The sequence below is a fragment of the Osmia lignaria genome, chromosome 5 (genome assembly GCF_051020975.1).
Source record: "Osmia lignaria lignaria isolate PbOS001 chromosome 5, iyOsmLign1, whole genome shotgun sequence".
In the NCBI taxonomy this organism is placed as follows: Eukaryota; Metazoa; Arthropoda; class Insecta; order Hymenoptera; family Megachilidae; genus Osmia; species Osmia lignaria.
The window spans coordinates 6,526,770-6,552,562 of NC_135036.1; the positions used below are offsets into that span (position 1 = coordinate 6,526,770).

Genomic DNA, 25,793 nt, shown 5'->3' on the forward strand with positions numbered 1-25,793 from the left:
CGACAGCCAGGGTGGAAGGAAGCAAGGAAGCAAGGAAGTTATCGAGGCGGTAGTGTCACCATAGTCGTACAGAGGTGCCCAGTTGTCGAGCAAACTAGCGGAGCCAGTCAGCCAAACAGCTCAGCCAGCCAGCCAGCTAGCCAACCAGCCAGCCAGCCAGTAAGCGAACCAGCGAGTTCTTGTTTTATTCAGTCAGGATCATAAATTACGAATTTAAACACACAATGAAAGACGCTTAACAAGAAGCTAACGCGAGATTGAGAGGCCCCGCCCGAAACACCTCTTCTTTCAGAGGAACGAGCAAGCCCGGCCAATCCGAGTACAGAACCGCCCTCCGACGTTCAGCCGACCCACCGTTCCCACGCCAATCCACAGGCTCGTCTGGTAGACGGGCTAGCAGGATCGACCTATCCGGTGCTTGGCGTCGCGCGTACCCGAACCCAAACCCGAACTCGAGCCGAGCTCGTCAAGCCCGACCGAGCGCGACCATGCCGAGAGAGAGTGAATCGCTCGGATAGCGAACAGACTCGTCGTTCCCCGATGCACCCCAGTCGCATACCACTTGGCCAGGCGAGTCACTCGGCAACCCCCCATTAGTTCTCTTAATCGCGTCTATCCTCGTGCTTCTCGATTCACCTTTAAACGACACTATCCTAAATACGTGACACTCTACGTCTCTTCGTTCGACGATCGTTCAAGGGTAACGTGCACTACTACGACTTTTCTTCCAGTCCTGCCGGATCGATCGGTCTGGATTAAGCCTTCCAGGTAGCAGGGAGCCGGGACGAACGCGTCGAACCGTCGCGATGGCACGGTCGAATAGTGATCGAGGTTAACAACGCTGTGACACGGTTTTTATCGTCACCGGTTACCAGAGTGAGTGAGAGGATGCCTCTTGTGTGTCAGTGAGTGTATACCCACAGGATAACCCGACCGCTGACAGCCGGCTGAATCGCGAGCACCTACGCCAACATTTTTCGCTCATTGCCGAACTATGCGTGGTGCGAGATGGTGTGTTCTTTGACCAACAACAACAATAACAACAACAACGGGAAGACTTGCAACGATACCGGTGATCCCTGCACGGACTTGGAGTCGCGATCCAGCCCCGAAGGACAGCCAGGCGAGAACATGTCGTCGCTGAGCGACGCTCACAGACGGAACAGCCATTTGGAAGGCGACAGGAGTTCCTCGGCTGGTTCTTCATTGGGTTCGTGTTCGCCACCGCCGGCATCGAGCCACTCGCCACCGCCGCCCAGGCCGCCCTGGTTGCACGACTTCCACGCGGCCGCGGCGCCCCACGTCCTTCAGTTTCTCAACCTGAGCGCCGCCGGTGGTAGCATGTTGGCTAGTCAACCTCTGGCGGCTCTTCATTCCATGGCGGAGAGAAGTCACCATCAGCAACATCAGCAGCATCAGCAACAACAGCAACAGCAGCAGCAACAGCAGGCCCATCATCAGCAACAACAGCAGTCGGGTCTTCAGTTGCCCAGGATCAGCGTACCGTTGTCCACGATCACCCAGGGTCAGTCGTCGCCTACCGGAAGCGGTAAACACAGTCCAGCTACCTCCATCACGTCCGTCGGGAGCAATCCTCACGGGATCGACACGATACTATCGCGACCGGCGGCCACGCATCCTCAGGCACCGGTATCCGCGGCCCACGCCGCGTTGCAACCGACGCCGCATCCTCAGCACATGACCGCGCCACGGTACAGCATGCACGCGGGATTCACAGCATCATCCGGTTTGTATTCACAGTTTTATTTATTTATAAATAGTCCATGTATTAGGTGTGTAACGGAGTTCAATGAATCTTGCCTGAAAGTTTTGCGGTTCTTTTCACTTGTATTTTGCATCTGTTTATCAGTTATTGTTGGTACATATGTGTACCAGAGTGTCACACATGATTGGCTGTGTACGTGTATAACGGACACGTTTTTTTCAAGTTTTATTTTTGAAATATGGATCCAGAGCGTTTGCAGTTGATAAACTTTATTCGGTTGTCAGAGTATATATTTACTATAGGATTAATCCTTGTTTCTTTTTTTTTTATGTTATACACACCACTCTTTTTCTTTATATTCAGGGATCGTTGGTTAACTTTTATTGAAGTTAAAATTTAGAATTTATTAAGGATTTTATTGAAACTGGTGAGGGAATTTGAGGCAAAATAAGAACAGTATTGTATTGGTAAAAATTAAAGTTAAGGATGAAAGGAAATTAGAGCAAGTTTTAAGAAATTAATATTTCATATTCGTAATAAAATTTTCTAAAAATATGATCGAATCTGTCTCCGTAATTAAATTTATAATTCAGAGAATAAAAATGAATTTTTTTCCCAAATCTGACAATTTTTCAAGTAGCTAATTCAAATTGAAACGTCTAAATTCGTCGAGGAACAGGTATAATAGCAAACTTCCGTCCAATTATTTCGAAAGGAAATTAATTGTTGGGTAAATACGGGGCTGTTCTATGCACAAGTATAATCTGTAACTGTCGGGGGGCTCTATCTTGAACTTGATCCCAGATTACCTGTGCATTTAAAATGATTAAAGCGGCAATTATTTAGGAAGCCGTTCGTGTCGCTTTACTAATGAAACGAAAGTGAATTCCAAACAATTTCCCTTCGCCATTAATCGGGTATTGATTTTAATTATCGCGCATGAACGGAGATACGATTAACAACCCATCACAAATCACAGAAACCTAAACACGATAAAGATAATAATTAATTTCGAAGAAAAATAAAGAAGAAAATCTTTTAATGAAAGGTATGCGGAATGCAATTTATCCGAGTGTTGAGAATCTGTTCGGGGGATCGGTTGATTGAAAAGCGGGAACCCCGAGGGATCGAAATCGATTCCGCATCGCAAACTCGCCTTAACCGAATTAGATAAACGCGTCGAGTCTCGAAGTTAGCGTATTTTGGGTTAACCACCTGACGACGGTGGCCAACTTGCCCCAGGGATCCTGATCCTTGTTCAAGCACACATTGAAACTGTGAAAAGGATCAGCTGTGCCCTCTTCCATTGCCTCCTTATCGAAGACCATAATTAGACTGATTGCTCTACTAAATTCGTTAGAAATTTTCAGCTAATTTTAATATTTTTACCATCATTCATAACTTAATTTTATTATAATTGGATAATTAATACTTTGAGTGTTATGAAAATGACCACTGATTGACGCGCCATAAATTAATTAATTATTTTAATTAATCAATTTGATGGCAAATTGATACTTCAAATTTGAAACTCAATTATTTCTATTCTTAATAATTAAACGAAGGTTCATTTTAAAATAGTAGTCGAATGAAAATTATTTACCGTTTCTCGAGTATAAAATATACCCACAAATTTGATACAAGGTATGTAACAACTTTCATTCGAAGCGGAAGCACCTTAGAGGATACCAGTTCCGACGCTTACGATCATCCAACGCATAAAATCAAGCCCGTTGAAATTGCTCTTCGTTTAGTCGTTTCAACGAGACATTGTGTGAGAACCGAGGGTGTTCGATCTCATCGAACGGCTTACCCGTTTATTATTAATGATACGGTGGCAGAGAGGAACGACTATAAATTTAGAAGCACGGCCATCAAGAGAGAGGCATAGAAATACTAAACACATTTTATGAACGAGGGAGGCACGTGACCAGGGTTCATGAGTTCATGAATTAGGCTGTTGATGGTACTGGCAAGGTCAGATTTTGAGGGTCCTCCAATTAGATTGTTCAATAATATTGAACGCAACAGGGAACCAATATTTTTTCTTAATACACATTATGGTTCAATAATAATTTATTATTTCCTTGCAAAAAATTTATTTTTCACTTTGGAAGTATTCAATTGAATGTTCTATATTTACCTATAGGAAATCAATTACATTTATCTTGATCTTTATCGAATCTATTCTATTATTACCACTATAATAACTTCTCTTATCACTGGTGTTATCACTTTCAATATTTACTCTCATCATTACACCGTCCCCCTCGATACATGTATTATAATAATTAAAATGAATCTAATCTCATTTCTTTAACCCTTCTCGATTGAGACCCAAACTTATAAAACGTGTTCAATCTAAAATTAAATGTATAATTTTCATAGGAACAATGTGAAATTTAAATAATGAAAATAATATGAAATTAAAACTGGGGCTCTCTCCATGGTCCGCCGTTCAAGGATTAAGCTCCAGAATGTCACATTTTTATAAATGAATATATCTATCGGTTTTGATACCCGATAAAAAATGATTTTCTATTGAAATTATCTTTTAATAATTCATGAGCCATCGGTAACCACCGGATCGTTGTAAAAGAATCATGGTTGAGCAACACTGTAGACACTATAAAATTGTTTTCCTTCCAATAAAAGAAGAAATCTTGATGGTGGCACCCGTAAAAGCCACCAAGAGGGTTTCCGAAAGAATCCTTTGCGATTTATATCCGACTGCCGTGCCACTTTTGTCCATGGCGGACGTTCAAATATCTTCAGAAATCGTGGCCATAATTCGCAATAATGGAACCGGCTATAGTTTCGAAAAGAGCCGCGTTCCTCTTGGGAACATTGTTTAAGATCTCTCCTCGTTTCTTACTATCTCACTCTCTCATTATTTTTCGCCTTTCCCACCGTTCCTTACCTTCTCTTCTCGATCTAATTTTCTACACGCGAAAGGTGTCGAAATTAACACTAGAACATTGACACCAGAGGAATCAAAATGACATGTTTTTCAAGCTAATAAGTCATCATATCTCTTATGGTAATTTTGTACAATGTAGATGTACGAAAATATACTTAGTTTTCTAAAAATCTATTTGAACTACACAAAAATAATATGAGAAACTTCAAAAATCACAAGTATACCTACGTTCCATGGGGGTCAAAATGACTCATCTCGGTATATGGAGGTATACTGCATAAAATTTTACAAAAAGAAAAAAAAAAGAAAAGTGTTTTACAGAATTAGTTATTTGCACATTTTAGAAAAAGTACAAAATTTTAGAAAACAAAATGGATTATAAGAAATGCCAAACAAGTCATTTTGACCCCCCTTGGTACATCTAGTGTTATTGAAAATTCCATTAGAAAATATTTTCTATTTTTAACAAATCTGATGAAAATTGAGGCTTCATCACACGAGTGATAATCAACGTATCAGAGGGTTAATGACAGAAGCTAAGAATCGTCGTTCCAGTAAATTGACAGAAAATTTCTTTCACTCCCCCGTAAGTAAGTTGTCGGAGCACCCTGTTCATGGTGCACGCTGTAGAAACGTGTATCCCGCCCCCGAGGTAAAATGGGCGAGCGATGCATGTCGCGCAATACGGAACGCGCAGGTTCGATACGCATCCGTGTGTTCATTCAACCTCCTCTTGCTTCCAACCCTCGTTGCATCTGCTTTCGTGATAATTCACCGTCGCTTCTCCGTCCTCGAAAGGAGTTTAACAACCCTTTACCATATACCAAGAAGGTGAAACAACTAAATAATCGTTAAAAATTTCAGATACCGATATTACGGATTTGCTAGAAAATTTGAATAATTCAAATAACTTATCGAAGGGGTTAATTACTGCAATTATAAGGAAATATAAATTCGAAGAGAACTAGATATCCAACGACATTTCTCAAAATCACCCTCAAAGCCTCGATCCATCCTCCTCTGTCAGCAGGAAAACGCTCGATCTCTTGAAATCGAGATTCTCACCCGCCCCCACCCAACCACCCATCTTACATATAGGGCGAGAACCGTAAAAATCTCTGTTGGAGGTTCAATTAAAGTCGGAGGATCGTGGAGCGATCGTCAGCTTCTTTGCCACTGAACGATGATACCGAATATTTTTGTTGATGAGTATGCAGCCTTTAGTCGTTTATGATCCAATAAATTTTATTTGATTTCAACGTAACCGGACAAAAGGAATAACGATCGAGCGATCGTTTCTGCCTCGAGCACACCGCTCGATGGAACACTAAAACGGGAAATAACGTTTTATACGTGCCGGATACGGGGGTTGCTTTGAGAAAGGATCGTTTCTACTTAAATTACGACTAAATGTACGCGACGATATTCTTGCTGGAAGATTTTATAAACCTTTGAGAATGATGAACCAATATTAGAAGCGAATAAGAACTAATTGCAGACGCTCAGATTTCTTGTACGTTTTCAAATAAAAAATATCATTTTATTCAAATTTAGGGCTCCTTTAGAATTGAATAGGATTAATGTTGACAATAGGGCAGGATGGTTGGTTACTTTTTGCCGGACAGGAAATTCCTGTTTTGATTGGACTGTAGGTGGCCACTAACGTCCAGTTGTGGTTTATCCTGCTAGCTATTCCCTATTCTCTTGATAGATAGGGTAACGTATACAGTTGTTGACTCTTATACAATGATTAACTATTTTCCTGAAAAGGCAGAATATTTTTTTTCGCCTGTTTCTTGAATAAGGAAGAGCCTTTCCTGGGAGCAAGAACGCGGGACCCTTTATCGGTGGTGTATGAACGAGTCCTAAGTAGTATTATATTACCAAAAGGGAGTTGAAAAATTTGTGTAGGATAGAAGAGAGGAAAAAAAATCTTTTCCTAAAAAGGTAAAATATATGTATAATATAATGCGTTTTTTAACTTTCGGACGGCGGACCATGGAGAGAGCTCCAAGAAGGCGGACCGTGGAGAGAGCCCTAATTTTATTTCCTAAACTTAGATTTTACACTATTTCCATACAAATTATTCTTCCACATGTAAAATATAATTATCTTTTATAACCCAAATAGAATTGTAATTTATTATGTAAGAAACGCATTATATTATACTTTCTATTTTTATAGCAGTCAATAACTGTCTACGTTACCCTATAACGAACTATAAATAGTGATACAAATTGCGACACTTTCCTCATTATATTCTCCTACGTGCAATTTAAAATTTTCAGGAGGCATCGAATGTCTCGTTAATGTCTCATTAAATTGAAAATTTACAAATAAAGGAATAAAACGAAGAGGAAAGAATAACTCTATCCGTGTATCTGTGCATACTATGTTCTCTTCACGGTGTGTTTGCTTTTGAATGCAGGTATCGGACAATTCCAACAAAGAACGGAACCACGGCATCCTGCTGTCTATTGGCCGGGTCTTCAGGGATTAGTCAGCGATCCTCTGGCATGGCGAGCAAGACTACACACGCGTAAGTTTCCTCTCGCAAACTTGTTCTAGATTTGTAAAGCGTACTCAAACTTCGCAGTTTCTCCTCCCTGAGACGAATAATTAAGCGAAACTCTCCTAATTCCGAACGAAGAAACCGATGTTCCTCTTCATAGGGAAATAGTTACGGAAATAGAGAGTTAAGGAAACAAAAGAAAAAATGAAACGAGAGCGTTGAAACGAAAACGATTGGATCGAAAACATTGATCCATAGCAATGAGGGGTCCTCGAGATATTTTTCTACCTTCGGGATATTTCGTTACCGACGATATTACACAGATTTGACAGCTGCTAGTGTTTGCTTTTGCTACGAGGAAATCGGTTGACCGAAGCGAAAAAACACGTGTCGCTAAACGCCGCTTCCGAGATCTGAGAAAACACCTTTTTTCTCAGTATTTCGAAACAAATTTTTTCCCAACTTCCTTTCGCTTATACAAACAAAATACAATCAAGCAGAAAATTGTACAATAGGGGAAGAATCTCCAACTAAACCACCTCCTCAATACCCAACACCTTGAAAAAAGGTAACCGCCGATGGTCCATCACGGAAACGTCTTCAAAATCAAATTCCGGAAGCTAAACTCGCCACCAGCCACGGTCCGCTCTGGAAACTCCCACATCCCGTACGAAACTCGGCGCACGACTACCCAGGGCGATTTGTAAAAGCGATTAAGGGCGCCGCGAAAGAAGAACGAAAAAAAGAAAAAAAGAAAAAAAAAATCACAAGCAAAGTGAAAGAACACGTGACGTCGAAGAAGAGAGCAGAACCATCCCCTTTTCCGAGAGCATACATCAGCCCTGTTGTGGCACATGTGCCAACCCAGCACGCACACCAACGTCCGAACGTAACACGCTGTAGAGAAGGGATCGTGGAGCGAGAAGGACGAAGCGTGTAGAGACGAGAAAGGGAAAAGAAGGGCGAGGAAGATGGGATGTAAGTACGCGTGGAAGGGCGTGGACGAGCAAGCGTGTGTTGTTTCAGCGTCGTCGGGTACGAATGTCACTGCGGGACGAATAAGAGGGTAGCATAGCGGTAGTCCGCTGCGGCGGCGTCGGATCCGGAATATCATATTCAATATCAACCCTCGAGAAAGCATCTCCACCCCCGCTCCACGCTCGCGATGCCGCAGCCGGCCCCTGGTTTTCCACACTCACGCGAATAACTCCGGCAATATTTTAACTGTGGCATCGTACGAACGACGGCTTTACCGTGTAGACCCGGTTTCCTGGCTTGCTCCGGCGCCTCTTCCATCGCCATCCCTCGTAACCTGACTTACGACCCCGAATACACCGCTACAGCCTCCTCGATCTATGCTTTATATTCCGACCTGTAACGCCGATAGGCTTCTGCGCGAACCTCGTGAGAGACGTCCTCCAACGATCGCCATGGGACCAAACGTTCCGGACGAAGGAAACAGGTGGACAGAGAGGCTGGTGTTTCGTAATAATTTCGGATTGTTTAACTGAGAAGAGGAAAGGTACTGTAACTTTCGTAGCTGGATACGAATCGTTGATGGAAATGGTTTTTCCTCTTAGCTGGATATTTATGGGCAGCTTTCGACTCCGAGTTTTCTCTCGCTTCGAGAGCCGGTTACCAACGATGAAATAGTGTTTCCGGGTTATTAAGGACTGCTGGATTGAGATTGGAGCGACAGCGTGGGCGTAAATATCGGAGGATTTAAGTTGGATAGGAAAAGAGAATTAAAGAAGTTGAAGATAAAGATGTGGAATGGAATCGAGGGCAATTGAGAAACTCTATCTATACGGAAATAAAGAATATATAGTGATCGAATTATTAGAATCGACGATTTTACATAAAAACAATTCATTCTTAAATGAAAACCTAGTTAAAAGGAGTTTCTGTTATTTTCTTCATGATGCTTGCAAAGTTAAGATACATAGTTGAAGAAAGTGAAGAAATTCTCCGGGCCTCAACCCCATCGAAAATTTGTGGAAATATTTATTATTAGTAATAAATGTCAATTATTTAAACGTTAAAGCAATCAAAATTCCGAAAAGACGTAAATATAATCTTTTAAATGAATTTGTTTATTTTTATAAGTGTTTTTTTTTTGTATATTATCAAGTTATTCAATATAAAAACCTTAAAATTGTGATTATATTTCTACAAAAACACGAAAAATCCATATTTCATACCGTGGCTCTAATAATTTGATCACCCACTGTAGTCTACAGGGGTAGGTAGAATTCCGTAAAAAAAGAATCGGATTGAAATGATTAAAATTTGGTCAGGTAATTAAGAAAAGGACGAGCCGAGTGGACGAGCGGTAGCACGCGGTCAGACCCGTTTACCCGTGGCACATAGGGAAGGGATCCAAAACGAACGAAAAGGGACGAGAAGGGAAGGGAAGAGGCGTAGGGTCGTCACAACAGTATGGGTTGTGGGACTTTAATTTAATAAAGCAATTTGTAACGGAATACGGAACGAGGCAATAATGGCCAGTTGGCGGGGAGGGTTCTAATGAGCTGCTTACCGCACTCCACCCTCTGCTTCGATGGAGGTACACGTTTCACGCGATATCCCCTATTCATCTACTTAGAAACTGCGTAAACTCGTACAACTTCCTCTACGGTAATTCGATAAGTCCCTACCTTTTTTCTTTTTCTTGCCATCGTTTAACCCTCCCATCAGTCTTGGAATTTCACTTCTGTCAATTTTCCCTGAAATTCACCAAATTTTCCAGCTTTCTCCCTTAATCAATTTCTCAGTATTCTCCTTTGATAAATTTCTCAATTTTGTCCTTTGATAAATTTCTAGTATTATTAATAACACATCGCCAATAAACCCTTTAATTATCAAAGTACCATTGTTTCCTATAATTTCATCCCCCTATTGTTCGATATAACGAACGAGCAGCGAGATAGATTAGTAATTTACTAAATTTTCCAACTTTCTCCCTTAATAAATTTCTCAGTTTTCTCCTTTGATAAATTTCTAATTTTATTAATAACACATCGCTAATAAACTCTTTAATTATCAAAGTACCATTGTTTCCTATAATTTCATCCCCCTGTTGTTCAATATAATGAAAGAGTCGCGAAATAGATTAGTAGATAATTTATCAAATTTTCCAGTTTTATCCTTTGATAAATTTCTAATTTTATTAATAACACATCGCTAATAAACCCTTTAATTATCAAAGTACCATTGTTTCGTCTAATTTCATCCCCCTATTGTTCGATATAGCGAACGACGAGCGAGATAGATTAGTAGATAATTTTCCCACAATTTTCTGGACGATTGGTTAAGTTTACGAGCAGAACGGACGAGGGAGATCATGCTAATCGCGCCGGTTTTTCGCGTCACATCGCTCGTGAACATCTTCGCGTCGCGATAATGCCACCCGAAATTTCACCCCTCTCGTCACGTGCCATCCTATTCGACGATAGTATCTATCCTGGGGATCGAACACGGGAATCAACGGCACCAATGGCAAGGATAACAAGGATAACAAAGTCCTCCCTATTTGCGGAACACTAAACTCACGTGGCTGGCACGTGCCGGCAGCCGTCCCGACGCCATCATTGTGGTCTATCGCACAAGTGTTTAACCCTTGAACGACGCGATCCTGTCAAATTAAACGGCGATCTCCCTCTGTCTTTTTCTGCCTACAAAATTTTTCCATTTTCATAAAATTCGAATTCGAATTCTCAAAAATCGAACATTAAACTATTGCGATATTTCTTGAATAATGGTTCAATAAACGTTTGCAACATCGATTTTTAAAATCCATAAAGCGGTGAGAGTTAAAGGAAACACCTCGAAAGGTTTCGATCGACCGATCATCGTGAAATAATTGGATGGTTTTTAATAGATATGTTGTACACAACATTTTCGGCGTGTAACGAGATGTAAATTTATGACGTAATTATCGATAGGGTATGTAAATCGTCGGGAACAAAATACGCCGGCCGATGGCAAGAAGAATGACGCAAAATTGATGAAGATTAATTACTTGGTAAAAGGGATGCGTGGCGTGCTTACGATTTATTGAATAAGTTTAATTCGACTCTGTTAACGAGGAACACTCTCCAATTACAAAATTATCCTTCTGCAAATTTCATTTTTTTTTTTCAATTTATCATTGTAATCTAGTTTACAATTGATATACTAAATATCCTCTGATAGTTTCAATAATCAACCCCGTACCTTCAGATCATTCACGCAGATACAGTTTTATTCGACCAATTTAGCCTTTAACGATTAAACGAGTGTTATTAAGGTGACGAGAGTATCTCTGAAAGATATTGATGTTACAGTGTCGCAACAGCTGGGTTGTCAGCAGACGATGACAGGCTCAGGCGGTGCTGGGGAACACGAGGGTGGTAAGAAGAAACACACAAGGCCAACGTTCAGTGGCCAGCAAATCTTCGCCCTTGAGAAAACGTTCGAGCAAACGAAATACCTTGCGGGCCCTGAACGTGCTAAATTGGCGTACGCCCTCGGCATGTCCGAGTCCCAAGTCAAGGTAAGAGCAAAAAGAAATCTTAATCTCGTCCACAGGGGCCGATCTTCCGACGATTAAGCCCTTCGATTTCGAAACGAGGACGGAAATAGAAAGAAAAATGAAAATAATTATTTCATTCGAACGTTACGTTGGAAGATCGAAATCGATGTAACGAACGTTATATCCACGGTCATTAAAAAGGATGATTTTTCAAGCTTGTAATCCCCGCTTAAACAATTAAGCCGACAAGGAAATATTAAAACGATGGCGAGCGTTAAAAACAGGCAGCTACCCGTTGATTTTACTTTTTATCGCAGCTTCCGTTCGTTCCATCATTCACGGATTAATATCGGAGCCCCGGCGAACGCTTAACTGTTATGAATTTTTATTAACCCATCTACATCTGTTACTCATAATTAGCCGGCTCTCCACTTAAATCATCGTGACGTTTTTATTGAAGATTACCGTAAACTTTATTAAAAACCGTGCCTGCTACGCCACATCCTAGTAATATCGTCATCTAATTTTGAGAATGACTTTTTTTCTCTCTCTTATTTATACCATTACAGTTACAATTATTCTCTCTCCGTTTCTTTCGTTAATCCCGATTTATCCCGATTGATCTTTCATCGATTGCCAAGAATAAAGCATTCGGAATCCTTCTCGTCTCGGTAGGGCTTCAAGGGTTAATACCACCGGAAAAAGGAATAAAATAAAAAAAGCATACAACCCAACGAGATTCAGTAGCTTTCATTACGGATGGGCCAGTTTTCCGCGTGCTCCGTAACAGGAGGGTAGGTAAGCGTGATTTTAAAACGCATTTGTTCAACAGCGGCTTACTCCATCAACGCCGAGAGCAAGCTTCTAACGAGGCAGCTTGTAAAAAGTTCGAAGGATAAAAGAAGGTGACAAAACAGCCCGGAGACGTGTCAAGCTTTGCGGCACCTGCGTCATCCTCGGGCGGCCGCTCTCTTCTCGCCCTGGAGTTCCTCCGTTCCCTCCTCCAACACACCCACCGCGCTCTCCCTACCCTCTCCGATAATATTTCCAGTAGAAACCAGAGGAACGGAGAAGGAAGAACAAGCTACCGTCCGGAGGTGACGACAGCCAACGTCACGGTAGCGTTCCTCTTCTCTCCTCATCTTTTTTTCCCTCTTCTTTTCATCCACATCTCTGTCTATTTCTCTCCATCTTTCCTCCTCCCTCCCTCTTTTTCTCCCTACCCCTATTACCTATCTCTTCCCATATCCTCTCCCACCCCCACGTTCGAACGATCTCTCCCGGAGGCTTCCACCTCCTCCACTTTTACTCCCGCCTCTCGCCGGCTACATCTGTAGAGTACTCTTCTGCTTGCAGCTTCAGCTCAACGGAGAACTCACCGTTCGAAGCCTCCTCTTGGTCCTCGGCTACCGTCCTCCTCCTTCGTTCGCCATCTTCGACCCTCGCAACCAGCTTGCCATTTCGATGCCTCCAACCCCTCCGTATCTCTCTCTCCCACGACGCGTTCCCGTCGCTTCCCTTTTTCTCCCGTTCCTCCTCTTCCTCTCTGTCCGTCCGTCTGTCCCGCGGCATCGATGTAGCGCTGTCATTGGCTCGTTCTACGCCGCCATATTTACATTTTTATTGAAAGCTACAAGTCTGTGTCGGTGAGTGATGGCAAGGGGATGAAGGTAGCGCCCTCTCTCTCTCTCTCTTTCTCTCTCGCTCAGCAGTTCGGCTTTTCAGGGCTGTACAAGGGCGGCGAACGAAAGGGAGGAGGGTGGATAAAGGGAGGAGGGTTAGCATTCAATTACCTCGGATTTCCTCGGCAAGAGGCGATTCACCTCTGCGTATATGCCATCTTCGAGGGTGAGATTGGACCCCGGTATCCGACGGTGGCAGCGCGTTTTCCGAAATATTACGACAATATATACCCGTAGCCGGGATACGACTCGCTGATTCAGAGGCATCGATTCCTCCTCGTCGCTCGTTGTTTAGCCGACGACGATCCTGCGGCCAGATTTGCATTTCATCCTTTCAGATGGAACGTCCCTCCTGCAGCTGCAGGCTCCGAGGTCTTTTATTCCTGGATTTTATTAGGCCTTCGTATTTGCAATATCTTTGTTTATAATTTCTTCGTTGAGATTCCATGTCTTCGTAAAAATAATTTTTATGAATTATCAACCCTTATTCCTTAGGGTTGCGGGCCTCTTATTTTTCTTTGTTTATAATTTCTCCGTTGACTCTACGTCGTCGTAAAAATAATTGTTATGAATTATCAACCCTTATTCCTTAGGGTTGCGAGCCTCTGATTTTTCTTTGTTTATAATTTCTCCGTTGACTCCACGTCTTCGTAAAAATAATTGTTATGAATTATCAACCCTTATTCCTTAGGGTTGCGAACCTCTGATTTTTCTTTGTTTATAATTTCTCCGTTGACTCTACGTCGTCGTAAAAATAACTGTTATGAATTATCAACCCTTATTCCTTAGGGTTACGAACCTCTGATAAAAATGTTTAAAAATATCCTTTGTTAATTTAGAAATTCCTATTGAAAGAGGAATGCAATTTCGTGAATAATTTATTGTTCACCTGTTACTCTTACGAGGGTTGAAAATGCTTAAAGGAAATGAAATCGCTGTATGAATTATTAAAATCGGAAAGTTTGATGAAATTCTATCGATGCTAATCCATATCGTAAGTTTTCTGTTATTCAGCAAAAGATTTTAAAGAATATTTCGCTATCTCAAATGAAGATACTTTTTTTGATATAAAAAGGGGACGAGATTGAACTTTCGTTATTGTGAGAAAAATCAAGGTGTTGTGGCTGGTTTGATACACTACCGGAAAAGCTTCTTCTTCGCGAACTTTGCTCGTTTGCTACCGTGTTATGATCATGTGCCGACTATTACGTTCCTACTTTGTACTTTCCTCAATGTCAAACGGTAGACATCCAGAAATTTACTACACTCTGTTACTGTGTATTAAAAATCATGAAAATTCTGTTGAATGATGAAGAAAAGAAAATAACAACCCCTATACTTAACAAAAAATTAAAATTAAAAATACTATTGCACCCTGAATTTAATTCTTCAAGTGTTATCGATAACAATTACCAAACCCTTATTGAAGTAAATATTAATTTTCTTTAATTTTTAACCCTTGCTCTTTTAGTAGAAAATAAAATAATACAACTCCTATACTTAATAAAAAATTAAAATTAAAAATACTATTGCACCCTGAATTTAATTCTTCAAATATTATCGATAACAATTGTTAAAGGCTTAATGGAATAAAGATTAATTTTTTATTAATTTTTAACTTCGCTTTTTTAATTTCCACGCAGTAAGTCTAACGTGCGTAACACATTATCATCGTGCGTTGAAATCTCTAGGCTAAAAATGATCTCGCCAACGCGACTGAATTTATTATTGATAAATATTATTTGCTCGATACATATATTCACATAAATATTTTGTTTTCAAGCATTATACGATAAGCTTAACCGGTCTGACGTAACGAGATATCAATCATTAACATTATTTACGAAAGGATTTCCGTCCAATCGATATTATGTATTTCAAATGAATGTGAATTTATGAAGTACATTTTGTAATGAAAATTTTCACCGATACATTTGATCTGATTAAATGAAAATTTCATCTTCAGAATTTGTTCAAATAATTATCTTGTAAATTTCTTCTTCTTCGATTAATCTCACATGAAATACAAGATATAAATTGAATTTTATTTAACCTGGGTCAATTGTGACCCAAATTTAATTTAAAGTTAGATGTATAATTTTTAAACCAAAAGAATTCATATATTCGAACAATAATTTTTAAAGGAACGGTGTAAAATTTAGATACCTAATTAAAATAATATGAATTACAAAATTACGTTAAATTCTTTCCATGGTCCGCCACCCGAGGGTTAAAAAGAAAAAGAAAGAATTTATTATTTTTATGTACGCGGTTGTTTGGAAAAACATTAAGCTACATGGGCAAATATTTTGTTCATACAATTCGCAAAGGAGCTTAAACGTTAAACTTCTTATGGACCACTTACGGATCGTCCTGTATACAAAATCGATATCCTACGTTCGTGGTTTTACATCCGAGATTTATCATTTTTTCAGTATCGGAAAAGGATTAGTACGGCATATAGGGATTCGCTAGTTCCGTTCAACGAAGATATATGTGTTCTGTCATTCCACATTTCCAGATTTATCACTTTTTCGTTTCCGAAACGCGTATCCCACCGATATGCGTTCCCGTCTTTCTCTTCTCTTTTTTTTTTTTCAAATCAAACACACGTAGAACTTTTACACAACAACTGATCCCATAAAATGTCAATATTAATACATCGTTATGACGTAAAGATTAATTAAACACCATCCTTTGTCTCTATTTTTCCAATCTTCCAAGTAATACCACGATGTACAATAAAAGTTAATTAATCAACACCGTTTAAAAATTACTGAAAATAAAAGAAAATAATTCCTTTCCAATTTTCGTAGAAAAATCAGAACGAAACTAGTATTCTTTTCCTATACAATCAACAAAGAGACACATTTGGTCCGACTCTAATCGAATCCGAAAAATGGCAACGTTCCATTAACCTCATCCTCTCGATCCTCCCTTTATCCATCACCCAAAAAATCCCTCCACCCCGTTTCCATCAGGCTTTCATTTTCAAGAGCACCGTCGCATATCCCGAGAAATATCGCGAATTGGTCTGACGCGACGGCAATCGTCGCAGCAGAGAACTGGACCCTGCTATTAAGACTATTACGCGGATCGTCGTTCAAATTGCCAACGCGATATCCGTCGCATGATTTAGTTATCTCGCTCGACGAAGCGTAGCAACGGCGCAAAGTGCAACGACAGGTCCAGGAAGCGGAAGGGATGAGGGAGAGACAGACGCGTCTGGGGGGTAGTAGCGTAATAGCTGAACTATTCGAATAATTTCCAATACAAATTCTGCATTGTAATACCCGAAATATTGAACTATTATAACGTATAAAGCGTTTAAATTTTAGAATACTCAAATTTCTCTAACATCCTCGAAATTGTGGCAGCGCGGACCTCAAAGAGCGACTCTGATCAGCAGAGAGAAAAGCAATATTCTGCATTGTAATACTCGAAATATTTAACTATTATAACGTATAAAGCGTTAAAATTTTAGAATACACAAATTTCTCTAACATCCTCGGAACCGTGTCAGCGCGGACCTCAAAGAGCGACTCTGATCAGCAGAGAGAAGAGCATCATCCATCCCCCTATTAGAATCTAATACGGCAAAGTGAACGCGTAGAATTTGCGAGTTAAAGACCGTGACACCCCTTGATGTAGGCGTATCAGGCCGTGTATCAGAGTGAAGTGAGAGAGGGTGGTTAGAGGAGAGACCAGGAGCAGTAGCCGAGTAGAGAGATGGGGTAACAAGTTGAAGTGTTCGCGATGGACCGGAACAGAGAGCGAAGGGTGGGGTATGACGAGAGTTCTGTCGACCAATGGTGGAGGGGGGGGATCGCGAAGCGTCAGGGGTAGGTTCGAACGAGTAAAGGTGGGGAGGGGATAGGGATAAATAGCGCGGTAGGGTAGAATGAAGCAGAGGGAAGGAAAGGGCTTAGATGGTGTTTACGCAACGGTGGTGGTAGTAAAGTGGCGGTGGTGGTTCCCCGTGACGGTAGAACGCGGACGATAGGGGGTGTCGGGGAGGGATACGGCGGTAGGCTGCTGCAAGAGGGGTGGAGTTGTTTACGGCGGAGTAATCTGCTCGTCGACGGATACCAATATCGATGACGTCAATTAGTACGAGCGAAAGCCTCCTACCCGGTTTTCCTCCACCATGTATCATCATGGTGGTGTATGTATGTACGGCGCGGCGGCATGGCATGCCGTGATAAATCACGGCAGCAGGCGGCGTTTCCCTTCATTCACCTCCCACAGCTCGTACCCTCGAAATTGGCCCACATGTACTTGACTCCATAATGCCACACCACCTGTCTCTCTTTCTCTCTTCGTTTCGTTACCTTTATTCTTACGTTGGCGAGACTTTATATCGACGTCTAACACCCAATGGTTACTCGTGCCGTTTCTTGCTTCTCTTGTGTATCGGCCCGAAGGATATTATATCCCGGCCAGCCGCGACCTGTCCTTCCTATTACGTTTCATGCCCGGGTGTAATTGCGCGAAACGACGACGATATTTCTTCCGGTTCGACCGCTTCCGTCTCTGCTCGCGCGTTTGCGGCCAATGAACGCGACCCTGCGGTCAGGTGCCACGTGATCGAATGCTTTTCCACCTACTTCGCGCCGGAATGGGCTGACTTTTGAACTTTACTCTTCCGATGGTTGACTTTCGGTGAGATACCATTGTTTGATCGTGATGAGCGATGTTCGGTGGTGTCTGTATTACGTATCGAAGGACCATCCGGAGAGTCGGCGACGCACGGTACTTGGATTCTGAGCTGTGCTCATGGGGGTCCGCAAGGAGGGGCAATCGGGACACTTGCCCCCCATTGGATAGAAAGAGAGTCGGATGTCGAATACAGCATTTATTGTCTCTTTCGTTTCGAACTCCGTCTCTAGAAGTGATATTTTATATCATGCCCTCCACCTAAAAGAAATTTTTCAGATGCCCATGGCTGTGCTATTAAAGACTTCTAGCTTCTATTTTGCTAAACTGGGGTAGTTTTCCCGTTATCCCGAGGAATATTGAGAAAAGTCAATAATTTTTTGGTAAAAAAAGGAAAACGAAGCGTTAGAGAGGAATAGAACAGAGGCTAAAAATCCGACTGATCAAATCGGGCTTCTATGAAGGGGACAAACTAATCCTGCAACACCCTCGAGTGTTTCCTTGATCAAATTTGATGAATGTATCTGTATCACTGTACACACGTATTAATATTCCCCCTTCCCATAATTCATTCAGCCTGCAGAGATCAGTGCGGCGCTTAGGAAACAAAGGAGGACACGCATCGCAGATGTGATCAATAAGATTTGGACGCGTACTACTTCTCGACGAGCAGGGGATTATTTAATTGACTTTCAGCCCTTTTGACAGCGGTAAAAGGCGTTTTGGGTGAATTGAAACACCCCTGTGTCACGCAGTTCCGTTCCATTAACTTTGTTTTAATACCTACACTAGTTGATACATTGAGAAGATTGCTTAACAACTTGGGGAGACGTCGATTGATATTCCTTAACGAAATTACTCGAAACAATTTCTATGAAACATAAGCAAACATCGTCGAATTATTATTACAATCATTCAATTTGGAAAAACAAAAGACCATATATCAGAAACTTAATTTATCGTCAAAACTTCAAGCAATTTTTATTATTATCAACTTGAGACATAAGCAAATGTCTTCAAACTATTACAATCACTCAATTTAAAAAAATAAAAGAACTCTCATTTTATAAGCTTTTTACCCCTTCCTTAATTGATCATATTTCAAATAATTATTTCAAGCAACAGTTTCAAACATAAGCAAATACCTTCAAACGATCAAAATTACTCAATTTAGAAAAATAAAAAAATTCTAATATCATAAACTTTTCACCCCTTCATTAATTCATCGTATTTTAAATAATTATTTCAAGCAACAGGTTCAAACATAAGTAAACGCCTTCAAATGATCAAAATTACTCAATTTGAAAAAATAGAAAAAAATTCTCATATCATAAGGTTTTCACCCCTTCATTAATTCATCGTATTTTAAATAATTATTTCAAGCAACAGGTTCAAACATAAGTAAATGCCTTCAAATGATCAAAATTACTCAATTTGAAAATATAAAAAAAAATTCTCATATCATAAACTTTTCACCCCTTTCTTGATTCATCGTATTTCAAATGATTCTTATAATCAACTGCTTCAAACGCTTTCAAACGATTAAAATCAATAGATCCTCGGTGGGAGCCGATCATAATTCCCTAAATCAATCGGTCCAAAGTAATTTCCCCGTAATATTACAAAGTGCTTGGAGCAGAATGTTTCTTCAAATAATAAGTAATGCGATCCGCGAGAATGGCAGAGGGTAGTTGGCTGTTGGCGATAATGCGCTCCTCTGTATTCCGTTCTCGTACCGCTTCCCCATATCGATATGTTTCCTCACCCTTCCCCGTATACCCTCCGACCAACCATTTGCCCTCACTCGAAGATCAAATGGCTTCACCGATTCGCGTTATCCCCAATATTCTATTTTTATTTCGGAATCAAATTTCGCGACCGGGCCAACCGAATTTTTACGACCACCCTCTCTTTCTATCTAAGAAGAAAAAAAGAAGAAACCCTTTTGGAGTTTCGCTTACTTAAACCTAATAGAATATTTCGTGTCTCCATTTCAACCCTACCTGGTACGAATATCTATAATGATATTCGTTCTTGAAATATCTCTGTCATCTCTGAGATTCACTTACCTTGGCGATATGATAAATTGAAGAAACGTCGCGTTAAAAGAAAGAGAAATGAAAAGACTCACCGTTTGATGACTCGAAGGAATAAAAGTATCCAGGGAGGCGATTTTTGAGCAGGATCCTCTCGACAGCTCCTCCACTTCCTTTTCCGCGTACTCGAATGGCTGGATCGACCTTAAAAATTTATCGACGTGTCAATGAAACGGTACCATTTGAATGATAAGCGGGTTCAATGACGCGGAAAGCGTTCGAGTGAATGTCACACACGACTTTCCACGCATCATTAAGCATCCTGTTCCTCGATCCACGTACACTGAATTTCATTTTTCTTTTCGCTATTCATTTTACACGTCACTTGAATGGCTATAAATTTCAAAAATCAAGCGATACAGTACTTTTGAGTCGCCCTGTATGTTTCAAAATTCTATATTATATTTTTTACTATACTAATTAAATTATAGTATTTCACGCTGTTTTGATTTATGTAAAAATATCAGCCGAGTATAATTTGGAGTCGTTTATCTAAAATTGAAAATTGCAGAGTGTTAAACAGCTTATTTCGCAATAAATCGCGTTCATTTCGCAAACGTTGCAGACTGACAAGGTATGATCAGCAGCTCAGCCAACCACGGTCAACCGCATCCGATATAAATACTCTCATTTGGTAATATATCTCATTAAGGCCTCATTGATCCACCGTCCTGATAAATTCATCCGCCAGTTCAGAATTATACGGGTACAAATCTCTGCTGGTTGGACCGATAAAAAGCTGCCGCAATTTCAAGTTTATCATGCTGGATCAATTTATAGAAAAGTGAATGAAATGGAGTTGAAACATTTGAATTCACCCTGAATTTCGTTAATGATCTACAGATACTCTGAAAATTTTTCAACAATTATTACTCGATAAATAAAATATAGTAACGAAGAAAATTTTCAATTCACCCTCTATATAAAATTATTTCACCAAATGGAAGGAGAATGAAATTCGTTCGAGTGGTTGTTAAAACTTCTTTGCCCTGGCACGGTTAATTTAACCTGCAGTCCAATTTCATAATTAGAAGTTAGCAATCTCCATTAAGACCCTAAATCCCGATCGCGTCTCGGTTTTCCTTTCTCCGGGACGACGTTTCGTTTCCATCGACGGAGGGAATAATAAGAGCTGGCGCAGCAAAGCGGAATAACAGGATACGAAAGCAGGGAGAAAGTAAAAGTTGAGTGCGGATCGGAGACAACATGAAAGTTCAGCTAGAATATGTGACAGGGTGGAAAATTCTACGTGGGGCTAACTTTATCGTCCAAGAGACCTATAAATACCGTTGACAAACTTTTTCGTGCAGATAAAATGGGACTCTCTGTTCCTAATTAGGAACAATTCATTCATAAACACCTGTCTTTAATTAATATCTAATTCCGAAATCCTCTGTCGGAAAATTTTCATTCATTATTCATCTGTATTATGAAAAATAACAATTTTATTTTGTACTAAATATCAATTGCAAATACTCAATGATATTAAAAATAAAAATCTCGAAGAAATCAATTTTTTTGGTGAAGTACTAAAATAACTACCCTCTAAAACTTGAAATTCTCATTAAAAACTATAATAACCACCCTCTAAAGGTTGAAATTTTGATAAAAAGCTACAATAACCACCCTCTAAAAATTGAAATTTTGATAAAAAACTACAATAACCACCCCCTAAAAATCGAAATTTTGATAGAAAACGACAATAACCACCCTCTAAAGGTTGTTACTTTGATTTTTTAAACAAGTAATCCCGATCCCAGCGGTGACCCACCCTCCTACCCTCCGAACTCGAAACTCACCCCGAACGCGTGTCCATGCAAATTGTCTGTTGTTCGATTCGTGTATCAAGATCTGAGTCACGCCTGTAATCTTTCGCATAGTAAATTATCCGCCAATATCAACGAGATTAGATACTGGCTGTTACATTATCTGTTACCAGAGGAGGGGGGAGTTGAAGGAACGGAGAAAGCCTAAAACAGGGATGAACCCGGTTAGAGAAAGAACCAGAGGGTCGGATGGAAAGAGAAAACGAAAAAAAGAGACACTCGAGCCTGGGCTGTAAGGGCTTTGCGCAGTTATAAATGCGGTTTTGTATCTAGCTTTACAGGACAAAGTAATGGGCTTAGATAATCCTGATTTAATAAATCGAACAGTTGCGAGGGACGAGCCCGGACGGAGCGTTTACAACGCGTGCGTGACTAACGCGTTCAAAAACAAGATGAATGACACGCTGGAAGACCTGCTCCTGCATTTACATTTCACCACTATATTTCTTTTTTTTTTTCTCTCCTGCCTGGAAAAATCCCGAAAATACCGATCCAAGTGTGGCCGCATTAACCACCGACAGGGATTTGCCCGAAGGGAGAAGTTTCGTCAGATTTTTAGGGGTAGCTGTTAACAGTATGGACCTTCTGTCAATTTTTAACGATTTCATGACAGAAAAGTGGTATAAAATAATACTTGCAGCATATCGATTGAAAGCTTGAAATTCAACGAAGATGACTACATAAATTTTTCATTAATATTTTTAAAAATACTTATTTTATTAGTGACTGATTCAGGGCCGATTCAGGGACTAAGGAAACTAAGGCCTCCCAAGGTCCAGAACCCAAATAAAACCATTTTGCATCTAAGAATGCAAGAAGAGTCATATTTACTTGAATATTAATCTAAATTAGTTATACAAGCTTTAATGTTAATTTTATAAATTTTATTTGAGGTACTTTTTTATGTTATATATGTGGAGGGACTCTTTTTTCGAAGCTCCCCTCGGACCCCCGAAATCTCAGGGCCGAGCCTGGACTGATTACATTTTTTGGAAATATTTGAACGATTTAACCAGGGTAATGTTAAACGTTCAATTTGAGGGTACACTGCAGAGAGATTTTAATGGCTTATTATCGGTTACTTGCGTCACGTTTTGGCCCCATTACGGTCTATTAAATTAGAGGTAATTCCTGGTTAAACAGTGTACCGCCATAATGTTATCCGAAAATCAATTCTTACGATGTAGTGGGATCATTTTGTCGGGCTTGATTAAAGATGAATCGTTGTCAAAACGGAAACTAAAATACCAATTTTGTGTCACGGGATAATTTATAGAAGCTGGATATTAAGGAGGGTGTTTTTAATAAACTTAATTATGTAATTAAGAGGAACAGACGCAGATGAATTTTATGTCTAGGGGGAGGTCAATAACCTCCCAGGAAACCTTGACCTTTGCCCATGAAAATTGTTCAGACGAACTCGCACTAGATGGCAGGATCGTCAGTTCCTTAAAAAGCAGAAATTTCCCAGGAATATTTGAATAAAAGTTTCCTTTTTAAATTGAATCTCCCCGAAACTATCCTTGGAGAATACACTCCGCGCAATTTAACTTAGAAAAAAAGTACCAAGGGGATTTTTTATTAAATAAATACCAAGCTAAGTTCGACCTCCTCTTTCGGATGAAACAGCAATAAAATCGTCGATGGAATATTTTCTGTTGGGAGAGAACGAAAAATCAAGACTCGATAAAGCAAACTTAATAATACCCCTGCAGTATTTCCGATCACGATATGTTGATCGGCTCATCGATCGAGCGTTTTACCACCGTAGATAAAACGAAGGGGGCACAATAAGAGAGATAAGCGAAAGCTGGAATGGCGAAGGATAAATTTTTATCGCACCCCCTGCCAGCCACTCGTACGATTGAAAATCGTGTATTTCATTTCTCCTCCGGAAAACTCGATTTTCATTCCATGCTAGACGAATCTATTCTATCAATACGATTCCGAACGCTCAGCCTCTGTTTAAGCAACATTAAATAATTTCACGAGCTAGCCTTTGAATTAGGCTTGAAATTAATAATGGACCTCGAGGGCTTTTAGAAGACCTTAACATCAAAGCTCTAATTACTAAGAATAGCGATAATTAATTTTCAAATTTCAAATCTCACGCTTTCTATTTGCCATTTCACATTATTTGTACCAATAATGTTTTTCTATTGTTTTCTTTTAATTATTCAGGGGCGTGTAAATTGCGGAGCCGGTCCACCGATGACCCCCACGGTGTTCAACGTGCTAAATAATTTATCCTGTACCTTGGAACGTATACAAACTAACGAATGTCTCGTTGAACTAAAATCGAAACGAAGACGCGAACAAGTAGCCGCAGGGGAGAAAAGTCGAGCACACCTGAAGGAAAAAAGGAAACAAGGGTGACTTGAGGTGGCCCTGTACATCTATAAAGCTCGAAATACGCAGCAGGAGTCTGTGTCCCCACAACAATGTATTTAATTAACGTAACGGGCGTCGGGGGAGCGAGCGGGACTCTGAGCGTACCGATTGCACCCACAAACCACCCTTCTCTCTATCCATGCCAGCTCCGCGTGACCCCACTAAACTCCACCCCTGGCCACCCCTCTTTTCTCGCCAATCCGCAGGCTTGTTCAATGGCCGCCAAGTCGAGAGCTTAAATTAAAGATATAAGCGTGAGCGCGGGCGCGAGAAGCGGTAAACGAATTAAAAAGTAAACGACCAGCCGTAAAAGTTAATAGCTGTTCCGATGAAAATTAAAACACTCGAGGAATTAAGATAACGGAGAGAAAGGAAGCCAGACAATCTGGGTGAGATTGACTGTTCCTACTCTTCGACCTGGCCGACACGTAAAACGTCAATTTCCTCTTTAAACGAAAGCCTTATTTCTCTTCGTTCCTTCTAGTTTCGTTATATTCATCCTCTAGCCTTTAGCGAATTTCCTCTTGCTTTTTTAACACTCTGCCTATATAATAATTTTCTAATTTAACCCTTGGACGGTGAAAGGCTTATACAATGGCAAATTGAATTTTTCTCTTTAAATTTTACACTCTTCAATTATCTCCATCGAGCAAGGGTTAATATTAAAAATAGTAAACTTTGAAAAGAATTAGCGGGTCCAAAAATATTCAGAGTTGAATTATTCTATGTATAATGTAGTATCTTATAGTGTGCTATTTCTTCTTGGACCACTGTGTATTATTAACCCTTTGCGGTCGAATGTCGCCATACAGCGGCATCACATTTCTATTCGCTAGGTCGATTGTGGCCGCAAAGGCGGCAAAAAATAATACCGTCACTGGGTATATTTTCCTATTTGCCAATACTAACGCTTTGGCTACATTTAATGCTTAAGTATATAATATCACATTATACAAAAAAATATATTCGACCCAGTGAGAAGTACACTTGAAAAAGTCCTCGACCTCAAAGGGTTAAAGTCCTTCCAATTACAGGATATTTAATTATTATGAAAGGACCTACCGATGGACTCCAACCGGATTAAGCATTCTGCCTGGAGAAACAGTTCCAATGAAGCGATCGCTCTGTTTGCAGGTCTGGTTCCAGAACAGGAGGACAAAATGGCGGAAAAAGCACGCGGCCGAAATGGCGACGGCGAAAAGGCGACAAGAAGAGGTCGAGGGCGTCGTTGCGGAGGGTGAGGATGGTTGCAGCGATACGGAAACCGATGGAAACAGCGAGACTGCAGCGAAGAGACTCAGAAGAGAGCTGGAACAACAATACAGGCATTAAATAATTGAAATAAAAAAGACATTCATGGAGTAGATTCCTCTTTTAAGCAGAGGGCAAGATGGATTCTAGCGACCAGAATATAGATTAATAAATTTGGAAATTTAGTCTTTCTAATTTGTTACATGAATTTTGTGATGTT

At 40.4% G+C, this 25,793-nt stretch overlaps 1 protein-coding gene across 1 annotated transcript; it reads left to right on the forward strand.

Moving 5' to 3' along the window:
* The first annotated feature begins 535 nt into the window (after nucleotides 1-535).
* Nucleotides 536-25,793, forward strand: HGTX (HGTX homeodomain transcription factor). The gene is made up of 4 exons (XM_034332051.2): nucleotides 536-1,747; nucleotides 7,075-7,185; nucleotides 11,484-11,692; nucleotides 25,457-25,793. The coding sequence occupies exons 1-4, from the start codon at nucleotides 1,009-1,011 to the stop codon at nucleotides 25,652-25,654; spliced, it is 1,257 nt and encodes a 418-aa protein (XP_034187942.2). The 5' UTR covers nucleotides 536-1,008; the 3' UTR covers nucleotides 25,655-25,793.